Raw genomic sequence first — 11,923 nt, 5'->3', positions numbered from 1 at the left:
CTTTTCCACATAGTTTTCCACTGATGACTCCGTATCACTCTTATGAATTGGAGTAACCTTCGACATCTTCCATGCTTCCGGAAAGATACCCGTTTCCATTGTCAGGTAAAATATATATGAAATTGGGCACATGACAAAGTCAATACAGCCCTTTAAAAAAAATGGTGGAACATATTATGCGGTCACTAAGAGCGGGTGTTCTTAATTTTTTAAATAAAATCTAAACACGACACCCTCATCAATTGACAAGATGTCAACGGATTGGGCACCGCATGATCGTTATCTCTACATATATATGAACGCGACATACTTTTTACTCCGTCTAAACGCGACCATTCATGCAACGGCTCGAGACAATGGTGTCGCGTGTGAAACGGCTCAAAGATTAAAACATGTCGCACCCCCAGTAAGATACTGTCGTAAGTCTGAAATGGGCGTTTTCGAGTTATGGATGTGGTTGGATTCGTATTTTTTTTTGCTATTTTAATTAAATACTGTCGTATCTCAAACTCAAATAGTGTCGGAGAGAAAGCGCTTAATACAGTACATTACTTACCGAAAACTGTTAAATAGATAATAAAATAGTGTTGTAACTAAGTTACGACAGTATTTTACAAGAAGCTTTCTAAAAAACTAAAACAATACTTTTCATAAAAATACTGTCGTAACTCTGTTATTACAGGAAAATCTTGAGGTACAGCGTAATTTTCTCACTAATTGCATGGATATTATTGTTCCAAAGTATTCAAACAAAAAAAAACTGGAAGCAGCAGAGGCAACAATTTTTGTTATCAACAATTAAATGGAAGTAAAATACAAGAAGTATGCAAAAAATACTTTATCAACACATTTGGGGTGAGTGAAAGGTACTGCTCTACTGCGTGGAAAACAAGAGATCTTCTTTCCGGAACGCCAATTCCAGAACAAAGAGATAACAAAAATCACAAAAAAATGGTGATAAAAAAATGATATAAGAGCTCACATTAAGTCTTTCCCAGTGATCGAGTAACATTATTTGCGTGCGCAGACGTCTAAATTGTATTTAGATGGTAAATTAACAATTGCTGAAATGTATCGGTTATACAAAAAACAACAAGCTGACAGCAATATGCCATTTGGAAAAGAACACTATTATACGCATCCATATTTAATGACGAATTTAATATTGGCTTCTTTAAGCTTAAAAAAAGATTTGTGCGTTGAATGCGACCTATACAATAATTCTTCACCACCAGATGAAAAAAAACAACTTCAAGAAAAATATGAGACACATCAACCTGGAAAAAAGAGGCAAGGGATGAAAAGATCAAAGACGTAGCAGAGTGCCGAACTAATGGCCAAAATAGCGTTATTAATGTAGCTGTATATGATTTGCAGGCTGTTTTACCGCTTCCTTGCGGAAATGTGTCAACTTTCTATTATAAACGAAAGTTTGGCAATGTACAATCGTACAGTCTATAATATCACTGAAAATATTGCAAACTGATACATGTGGGACGAGAGTCAAGCTGCATGAGGATCCAATAAAATTGGTAGCTGTGTACTCGATTACAATGCATGTGAAAAATATCACCACAATGAGCATTTTATTTATTACAGTGACAATTGTGCCGGGCAGAATAAAAATAAATACATTGCTGCAATGTATTTATATGCCACCGGGAATTCACAAAAAAATACAACGAATTCTCATAAGTTTTTGGTCACCGGGCATAAGCAAAATGAAGGCGATATCGTCGACTAGGGCTCTAAAAAGTGGACCAATATTTGTGCCCAGCCAAATGATTACCATTGTACAAACAAGTAATAAAACAGGACAACCATACATAGTTAAACCCATGACGACAAATAATTTTCTCAACATGAAAAAACTAGCAGATGAAATCGGTAAAAATTACAACACGGATGAAAATGGAGAAAAAGTTTTGTGGCAGAAGATTAAAGTTATAAAAGCAGACAGAGACTATCCATACATTATTTTTTTTAAAACCAGTTATCATGAAGAATGTAGGAAATTGAATGTTCGACAACAGCAAATAGGTAAACCGTTACCAATGGATGGTCTCAATTTATCCAAAGCATATCAAGAGTGGCCAAAAATAACGACAATTAAAAAGAAGGATTTGCTTTCCTCTGCACCGCTAAACATCGTGAATTTTATTATGATTTTTTTGCTTCTCTTCCAAGTGATGTTTAAAAATTAAAAATCGTATTTAAAAATTTTATTTTCTCATTAAATTAAATAATAAAGTATTTTTTTGTTGTTTTGAACTAATAATTGTATTTTTCTTTTTTTTCCAATAAATCTTTAAAGATTGTACCATAACTTAATATTTTGAAAACCTTCCTTTACAGTGCCCAACAAATTAGTTGAAATTATTAGAGTGATGGTAGGGAAATTTACATAGAAAGTATTGAGTTGATTCAAATTTTACCATGAAATTGTCAAATATCCTAATAAAATACAGTCGTAACTCAGAAATATTCAAATATCTCCGTTTGTATATGTTTTTAGAGTAAAATGATGAATATAGTTGAAAATAGATCATGTTTTTCCATAAAAATGAGTAATAATTTTTACATTCGGACTTTTCCTGTATTTACAAAGAATATTTGAAACTTCAAATGGCTCTCCTGCAAAATGCCAATTTTTGACTTACTACAGTATTTTACTGGGGGTGCGATGTAGGTATTGCTAATTCCAACCTTCACTATAAGACTGCACCAAGGGAAGAAAATAGCACGTTATACAATTGAACGAACCTGATGTAATGGCCTGTAATCTGAAGCCGGTTGAGGATCTTCATCATCACATAATGGGTCTATTACATCTTCAATAATCTCGCGCTTGATGACGGATAGTTGATCATCCGTCTCAGATTTTATATTAGAGAGGTCCGCTAAAAGATACTGAAAGAAACATTATGGTTAACACAGTAAAACCACTTACAGTTCACGTGACTTCAAGGAATATCCTTATAACAATGTATACTAATTATAGTCAAAATAAATTAGAAGATAACCTGCCCTAACCTAAATCACAAATGTATCGTACCTAGCTGTCAAAATGTATAATCGAGTTATTTTTTAAATCAACATTTAATATCATTGTGTCTCTACGCAGTTTATAAACAAGCAAATTATTATAATAATATATTTATCGTTGTTAGTCACAATACAGAGTGATTGTAAAAGAAATCAGTTTCCAAAAACTAACCTCGAAATTGCAACTTGAAACGTCGGCATTCTCTTGCTTTATATGAGTGCGAGCTTCTGGGCTGATTTGGTGGCTAGTCTGCGTATCGAACAAAGGCTTGCCTTCTGTATCAGATTGTTCTCCATCACATTCTCGCTTTACATCCATTTTAATGGAGAATATGTCAGGAAGAACGTGACAAACAGGATCCATTCATTCAAGGTATATTAATTTAAGAGAAGTGTTGCCACAATACGTAATTATTTAATTTATGGCCGAAATACTGAAAAATCTATACCGTGGAAGCGATCATTAATAATAAACTGTGTTTTATTGGATTTTAGTTTTGTACTATTCTATTTGAGTAGGTAGTTTTTTACTACTCGGATTGTCCCATTCGATATTTTCAAGCACTACGCGTATTCACCAATGACAAATACACACTAACAGCGTATAATATAACTGTTACACCCATGACTATTGGGCCTCTCCCGATAGTCTAAATAATGTAATTATTAGGTGTTACCATGTCACCTGTCCTCCTGTCAACAATGGGCGTACGAACGACCAAAATTCCTTGATTAACTGTCAATTTATAATATTCAACATGTTCTTAGCACATAAGAATTGTATCTAATTATAATAATAGTATGTCATAGAAGAATGTGATTGTGCCGAACAAAAGAAAGGAAAGCCAAAGAAATTTAATTTAATATTCGGGAGTATGTAAAAAAAAAGATGGCACCACTTCTCAATATAAAAAGAGTGGAAAAAATACATAGTCGCGGAAAGACGTGGTATTGAGTTCGCGAATTCCCGCGCTAAAAACTTAACAATAAAACGAAGTCAGATATTTATTAATAATTAGAATATAACGTCGTGGTAAATGCAATAGGTCGTATGTCAAAGATACCAAACTTTTCAGGAGAGACAAAAAACTATCCCATCTTAACCCCAATGCACCGATTTTTTTCACAAATTTATTTACTTAGTAGAATTTGTTCCCTGTTAAGACTGTTATCATCATTTTGATGTAAGATGAATAATAAGAAAGTTAGGTTGACATACAACTATTTGATCGTCAATGTTGGCCACTTTTGTTGACATAAGTCCAATTTTTATGCAAACATACTTAAATTGAAAACACTAAAATTAGGTATTTATAATGAAACAAAATATAATATTATATTAATATAGACATATTATTATACACTTGTACATAAACGTTTAAAAAGTAAGCTTAAACTAATGAAAAAGTTTTTTTTTATTATAAATCTCTGTTTAATTAGGCACTTGTATAAAAACGATTTCAATGTTTAAAAGAAAAGATTAAAAGTTAATATTCAAAATAACACACAATAATTTTTAAAAAGATTTATTTAAAAATATCATAGTTTAATTATGTATTTGCATAAAACAGAGCAGGTAAATACCTACTTAAAAGAAAAAAGAACAGTTTTAAAAGAATACTTTTTTTTAGAAAAGTAATTTTTTTATTTAAACGGTAGGTAGTATTATTTTGTTTTCTTCCAAAAATTTGTGAATAGCAAGCTGCGTTGTTCATCACTGATTGTATCGCACTTAAAGGCTATTTTTGGCCCACCCTTTTGAGCATGTCACTATGCCCACCACAACGTGGACCTATGGTCATAGAATCTTTTTTAGACGTCTGTCTATACTTGCCGCCCTTGCCGGACTCTTCATGCTTCTCAAAACCCGCATAAGACTTGCCTAGCAATCGCAGTTGAGCTGATTGAGTTGAGTTGAGCAGTTGAGATGTATCTATAGTCTAAGCAGTTGAGAGTTTTTTTTGCCTCTTCCACTCTTTACAATTATTGCTTTGCCCTTTTCGTTTTCTTTGATTGACTTGCTCAGTAGGTTCGTCACCATGGGTGTCAGACTGCATAGCAAACTCCTCTAAGTCTTCTGATGAGCTTGATTGATTTGATTCAGGTTGATACAGAGCTTCAGAGTCACTACTGATATCAGATAGTAAATGTTCAGGGCCACTTAGATGTTCAGTCATCGTCATATCACAATCTATATTTTATCTCAGGGATGATTGTGTTGATACAATGTTCTCTGCTATCTTTATGTCCGAAGGTTGCCTCAGCAATGATTCTGCTTGTTCTAAAATTGGAGTTTTGATAGTCAAAGTATTATTAACCTCAGCGAAATCGAGTTCTATTTCTGAACCAATATTTTGAAAAGTGATTTCAAATGGATGCTCTAAGACTAAGATTTCGAGTTCCGCTGCATTCCCAGGTTCAACTTGTAACGCCATATAGTCAGTGGTTCTTACGACTTCACAGGTTATTTGAGGTCCTGAAGAAAATAATCATTTTTAAATTTGATAATCGTTAATGCATCTCAGCAAAATATCATCTCCACTCCACATTTGTGGCGACATAATCTTATTTATTCTTACCATTAGTATCCGGTGAAGTAATGTTGCTGACTGCTAAAGATACCAAGTACCGCCCACACCTTCCATTAATCATTTTAATAGCTTTTTACTAAATAATTTTTAACTAAATAAACAGTGTCTTATTAAAACTGTCAATCGTGATTGGTGAACAAATAATTACTTTGACAATAAATAAATGAGACAAAAAGTCATCATCATCAGGGGCACGACAACCCGGTGTGGGTCTTGGCCTCCTCCAACAGCTCCCTCCACCTGTCCCTATCCAGTGTGGCCGCTTTCCAATTTGGTACCCCTAGAACACGGCAGTCATTGGCAGCTCCATCCAACCAGCGAATCTTTGGCCTGCCTCTTCTTCTACGCCCGATTGGATTGCCGGACATCATACGTACGTACATTCATACGGTGCACATGACCTAGCCATCGCAGTCCCCCAATCTTAATTGATTGAACTGCGCTGCAATCTTCGTATAGCCCCTAGAGCTCAGCAATATATCTTCTTCTCCAATTGGTGCTGTCCCTGATCGGTCCATATATACGTCGGAGAATTTTTCTTTAGTTTGAGACAAAAAGTAATGTTAGATTATCTGTAGAAAGAATCTTGAAAATTTTACTAAATCTGACAACAATAATGTAATTATAAAGTAGATTTTAAAAAACAGTGATTGGTAAATTACTTACATCGTATTATTTGACGAATTCTTTAGTATAAAGTCAAGAACGAGGAATAAAAATAAACAAAAACATTACTATCATTATGATGAGCTCTGACATACGACTGTTTGGCGTGACCAATATCAATGACGTGTCGGTTCGTCTTTTTGCAAGTGTTGGGATAGTCGACTTCTTATTGGTCTAACGACATAAGACCTATTGGAGATGGTGTAGATGACTGGGCTGGTCACTATGGTGCAATAAAACAAAATTGAAATTTTTTTGACATACGACCTATTGCATTTACCACGACGATAAGCGATGTTAAGATATAATTAACATTAGGAACGTAACAATATGAGATTAATTTGGATACTGTTAAACATAAGTTTAGTTTCTTTGTAAAATAACCGCTGAAAATATAAAGCTACGTATTAAACAAAGAAAGACATTTCCAAGCCTCCGCATGAGTCGATTTTAGTGAGTAATGTTTTACCAAGTGCATAGCCAATACGCTAGTGTTGCTTGCACATAATATAATTTATAAAAACGTCGCTTGTATAATAAAATTATAATATTGGAATAAATATTCGATATCTGGCAACACTACGACACGCAACTGTCACACATAATTTCGAATTACCCTGGAAAGGGTCGCGAAGGAAGCGTTAAGGAGGCGAGGGAAGTGCATAAAAAGTTCGTCAGGTTTTTAAGGACAAACACATGCAATAGGTCCATCTATATTTTTCTATAATCTTAGGACATTTCATTTATTACCTATTTAATTTTTGTGAATCCCGGGTCCTACCAATATCCCGAGCTAGCCACAGGACCCGGGATATCTCAATACCTACACTGTTATTTTTAACCTATATAATAAATCAATTAATACAATAAAGTAGGGACATTTTATTGCCTACCCGTTTAGTCAAGGCTCAAGTAGTAAGTATAACAAACAAGACATTGTCAAAGAGCCATGTCTTTTGACTTTGCCTTGTCTATCCGTGCATGGTGCAAATCACACCCAATGTCCGTGTGCCTGGCTCAAAATACGGGTGGCATTTGGTTTGTATTAATTGCACTGACGGATATGTTCACTTGCCACGTTGAAGATTATTATTGTACTTACTATTTAACAACGTTTTGCCTTTTGAATATTGAGATGCGCTGATCTCGTTATGATTGAGGAAATGTTTTCGTTTTCGCTCCATTGTTTTGTTTTGACAACAAAACATAAAAATACTTAATTCATATTGAAATGTGTCAAGTGTTATTGTACCTATTCAGCGCTTGCAGTAGTTGGGACACTTTATTGCCTACCCATTTAGTCAAGGATCAAGTAGTAGGTACCTAAGTAAAACGAACAAGACATTGTCAAAGGGCCATGTCTTTTGACTTTTTCTTGTCTATAAGTGCATGGTGCAAATCACACCCAATGTCCGTGTGCCTGGCTCAAAATACGGGTGGCATTTTGTTTGTATTGCACTGACAGATATGTTCTTATGCCGCGTTTAAACTTAATATTGTCTTTCACAACGTCTGTAAAAGAAAACTTGAAAATAGAAAAAATGCAGATGGGCCCTTTTGCCATTTGACAACCGAGATGCGCTGATCTCGTTATGATTGAGGAAATGCTGATTATCATTATCGCTCCATTGTTTTATTTTGACAACAAAACATACATAATTATTATTGAAGTGTGTCACCCGTGTCAAGTGTTATTGTATTTATTATAAATATTAGTATCGACGGAAAACATTTTTCGGTATTGTGGCAACACTTTTCTAAAATTATCCTGTTTGTCACGTTGTTCCTGCCGTATTTACACTTAACATGGATCTAAAGCAAGAATGTGATGGAGAACACTCCGATATAGAACGCAAGCCTTTGTTTGACACGCTGACTTGCCATCCGAACAACCCGGACCCTCGCTTTCATGTAACGCAAGAGAATGCGGACGTTTCAAGTTGCAATTTCGAGGTTAGTTTTTGGAAACTAAATTATTTTACAATTACATTGGATTGGGAATAACAATGATTAGTTTAATATTGTAAACTGTGGATTTTTTACATACTATTTAGGAATATAAGGTGCTATTAAACTTTCTTTCAAAAAATTACATGTTTATACAATTTGACAGCTATGGTACATACGTATGATATAAGTTAGGTTATCTACTAATTCATGTTAAATATAATTATTATAAGTTCATCGTTGTATGGATGTTTCGTGAACTGCAACTGGTTTTACTGTGTTTACAAAATGTAATAATGCTTCTTTCAGAATCTTATAGCGGAACTCTCCGCTAAAACATCTGATAATCAACCAGCTGTCGTCAAGCGCGAGATCATTGAAGATATACCACACCCATTATATGATGATGATCCTCAACCGGGTTGTTCATATTCAGATTACAGGCCAATACATCAGGTATGTTCAATTGTACGTAGGTATATGTGCCGTTTTCTTCCCTTGATACCATCTTATATTGAAGGTTTGAATTTGCAATGCATCTTTGAAACTTCATAAGGAACTATTATAATATAATTCAGTCAAACTTGTTTCATTTATTGATTGCGGAGTAGATTCGAGCTGTTAGCGATTGCTAAAACAGATATTTTGAGACAGTGTTGAGTAGGTATATAAATCTTTTGTTTAATCACGTAAGTATATTTAAATATGGCGATTTATACATCACAATCATTCGAATGTAAAGCAATAATTAATGTGATTATTAGTAAATATAATTAATCGCCCGTGAGCCCTTTTTAGGTAGATAATAAAAAACTACTTTCAGCCATAAAATACTATAAACGGAAACAATATCTACGTGAAATGGAGTGAGAATAGACCAATTCTATTTCCATAACTTTTTGTAACAAATTAATGGGTACTGTTCGGTTATTAACCTAATCTAACCTAAACTAACCCAAACTAACAAATAATCCAGTATATCGGGTATTTTCAAAATGTGTTTTCCGCTGTATTCCTGATAACCGAACAGCAATTCCTTACCTTAAATAACTATTAAACGCCAGAGTGACAGTTGGTACTTTAAAAATAAAAAAAAACGATAAATATTTACATAATTTCGTAATATAAGTTAAAATATATAGAAATAAACCAACGGCGCTTCAATAGGCGGCCCATTTTCTTACGTGTCTAATTTAACAAGATAATTAAGAGCTAGTCGGAGAATCTAGGTTATCACAAGTTTTGTTTTGTTACGCGAACGAAGTATAACTTCTAACGTGCGTACATAAGTACACACATATATTTTTTTAAATTGTCCACATTGAAATAAAATATATTTCAGATTTTATTTTTAATATATTTATAATTTATCATTAAGTTATTTTTATTGTTTTCTTTTATTTCTCTATGTTTTATATTATTTTTATTGATTTTTTATTTCTATAATAAAAGATTTTTTATATAAAATACTAATTTTAATAAAATTTTATATGAAAAAGGAGCATTTGGTTTTTTTCTATTAAAACCATGAAGCCGCATATGCAAGTTTGTTCGTCAATTCTCAAACTATATGGCCGCAACTGCAAAAATCCACAATATAATTTTTAAAAAAATATTTTTATATTAAAGAACTACAGTAGGGTAAAGTACACAAAATTATTCTAACATGTTCAATTTTTTGCAGCCTACTGCAATTAATTAAATTATAGTTAATTATTTTACATTCAAACTCAAATTACACAATATCATGTTATTTGCAGTTACGACCCTATAGATCTCAATGTGCGATATGTTTACAAAAGGAAGATTAAAGTACGCGATGTGCTGCAGTTAGCTGGAATGTCTTTCGGTGAGTACACATTCACTTGCCAAATGCAGTCGTACATTGGTGGTCACTGAAAGCAGAGGATGCAGCTGTGGCAGGTCTTATCCAGAAATGGGTTGACTCTGGCTGATCATAATGGTGATACTGTTACATAATATTATTAATCATGTTGTTATTTTCAGGAGTGTGAAGACAGCCTGATAAATACAAGGTCAGAGAATGATAATGAGGGTGTCATCATCAAACAAGAATTTGTTGACGATGCAATTCGCCAAATCATTAATGAGAATCCTCAACCCGGCTCCTCCAATCGACAATACAGCCCAGTAGACCAGGTACGTTTATTTACAGGTTCACTAATACACAACTTTTAAACATTTTTTTTATATTCGAAACATCGATATCTACATGGCATTAAAATTTATATGGTTACCGCAATTGTTCTCAAGGAAGAAAATTCTGCAAGCGCTATATAGACGGATTGGGATTTAACTGTATGTTAATACCGTAATTTTTATCTCAGTCTTACGGCCAGTCAGCTTAGTCTGATTAGGTCTGACCATTTTGATCATACGGGCCCTCAATTTTGAAACTAAGCACTTTACACTATCAAGATTCGTTTCTAATGTAAATTGTGGTTATCTATAAGTCTTATCTTGTTAATCTATTTTAGTAAAGGTACCGTTTGAAGTATTCTCCTTTATTTTTAATTAATCTCTGTGAACTCTGAATAAATATTAAACCTGGAACTATTTCTATTTTATAAATTAGATATCCTATACATGTTTATTTTTTGGTTAATTTCATACGTACACCAGTGTGCTTATTTCAGATTTTAATAGTTTTTTAGTACCTAATAATAATTGTAATTGTGATATATCGAGTAGGTTTATAGAAAGTGTTAAATGACATTACAATTATATTGTACACGATGGAGTGAAAGATCTGAAAAATCACTGTTTCTGATAGGAAACGCGTTTTATAAAATGATATAAGTATCAATAGTAATTATGATTATGTCAAGCTTTTTAAGATTGTACTAGATTTAAATTGAAGTATGTTCGGGACTCCAAAATTCGAATTAAAAACGTAGGTTATGTAGGTACCAATTTACACCACCCAGTACCATAGTCCGCTTTAATCGATCGATTCAAGTACAAGCCTAAGCATTCGGAAACTAGCCGTCAACAAGTGGTATTACCTCTCCTGCGACTCCTACTGCTGACTAATCATTATTTTATAGCAGTGATGGTGAACATATGCCACGTGACTGTTTTAAAGAGAAAAAAATATTACGTAATATAATAATAAAAAATATACAAAAAAATGATACAAATAAATATCATCATCAGCCGGGGTCAATCCACTGCTGGATGAAGGCCTCCCCAAGCATTCTCCAACTCTCTCGGTCCTGTGTCGTTCGCTGCCACGTATTTCCGCCGAACTTTACCAGTTTGTCAATCCAGCGGCTTTTAGGGCGACCCTGTGGCCGTTTCGTCTTCTTCGAGCTCTAGAAGTTTGGCGTTGCTGGATAATGTTCTCGCGTTATAGGTGGCAATGGTCATTGGTAAGCAGCCGTTACCGTCTTTCCGGGGATTCTTAGCACCCTCTGCCTTCCCTTGCTGATTGCTGCCGTGATCAGTGTCAGGTTGGCCTCCGGAGAATAAGGGCCGAGATTTTTGTTTTTGTTCTTGTTCCATAGGGGTATTTGGACATAACACACCACGCTGTCGAATCGAACGGATTGATTTCGTTTCCGCTGAATTTTTGCAATTACGTCTCAACTAAGGACGTACTTATCAGGAAAGTGTTCCCGAACATCATTGCTAACCACAAAAAGCACAATTGG

The 11,923-nt window shown here is 34.1% G+C and overlaps 1 protein-coding gene across 1 annotated transcript; it reads left to right on the top strand.

The window, feature by feature from the left end:
• The first annotated feature begins 8,045 nt into the window (after positions 1-8,045).
• LOC147077494 (uncharacterized) lies at positions 8,046-11,351 on the top strand. The gene is made up of 3 exons (XM_085941576.1): positions 8,046-8,255; positions 8,559-8,705; positions 10,257-11,351. The coding sequence occupies exons 1-3, from the start codon at positions 8,109-8,111 to the stop codon at positions 10,446-10,448; spliced, it is 486 nt and encodes a 161-aa protein (XP_085797702.1). The 5' UTR covers positions 8,046-8,108; the 3' UTR covers positions 10,449-11,351.
• The last annotated feature ends 572 nt before the right edge of the window (positions 11,352-11,923 follow it).

The sequence above is a fragment of the Rhyacophila brunnea genome, unplaced genomic scaffold (assembly GCF_057557595.1).
Source record: "Rhyacophila brunnea isolate RB1 unplaced genomic scaffold, BYU_Rbru_1.0 scaffold_13, whole genome shotgun sequence".
Classification (NCBI taxonomy): Eukaryota; Metazoa; Arthropoda; class Insecta; order Trichoptera; family Rhyacophilidae; genus Rhyacophila; species Rhyacophila brunnea.
This window is presented reverse-complemented; position numbering and strand designations above follow the sequence as displayed.

Coding starts and splice junctions, on each gene's coding strand:
- LOC147077494 (XM_085941576.1), top strand. CDS start 8,109: ATGGATCTAAAGCAAGAATGTGATGGAGAACACTCCGATATAGAACGC. Junction 8,256..8,558: donor TTTCAAGTTGCAATTTCGAG/GTTAGTTTTTGG, acceptor TGCTTCTTTCAG/AATCTTATAGCGGAACTCTC. Junction 8,706..10,256: donor ATTACAGGCCAATACATCAG/GTATGTTCAATT, acceptor TGTTATTTTCAG/GAGTGTGAAGACAGCCTGAT.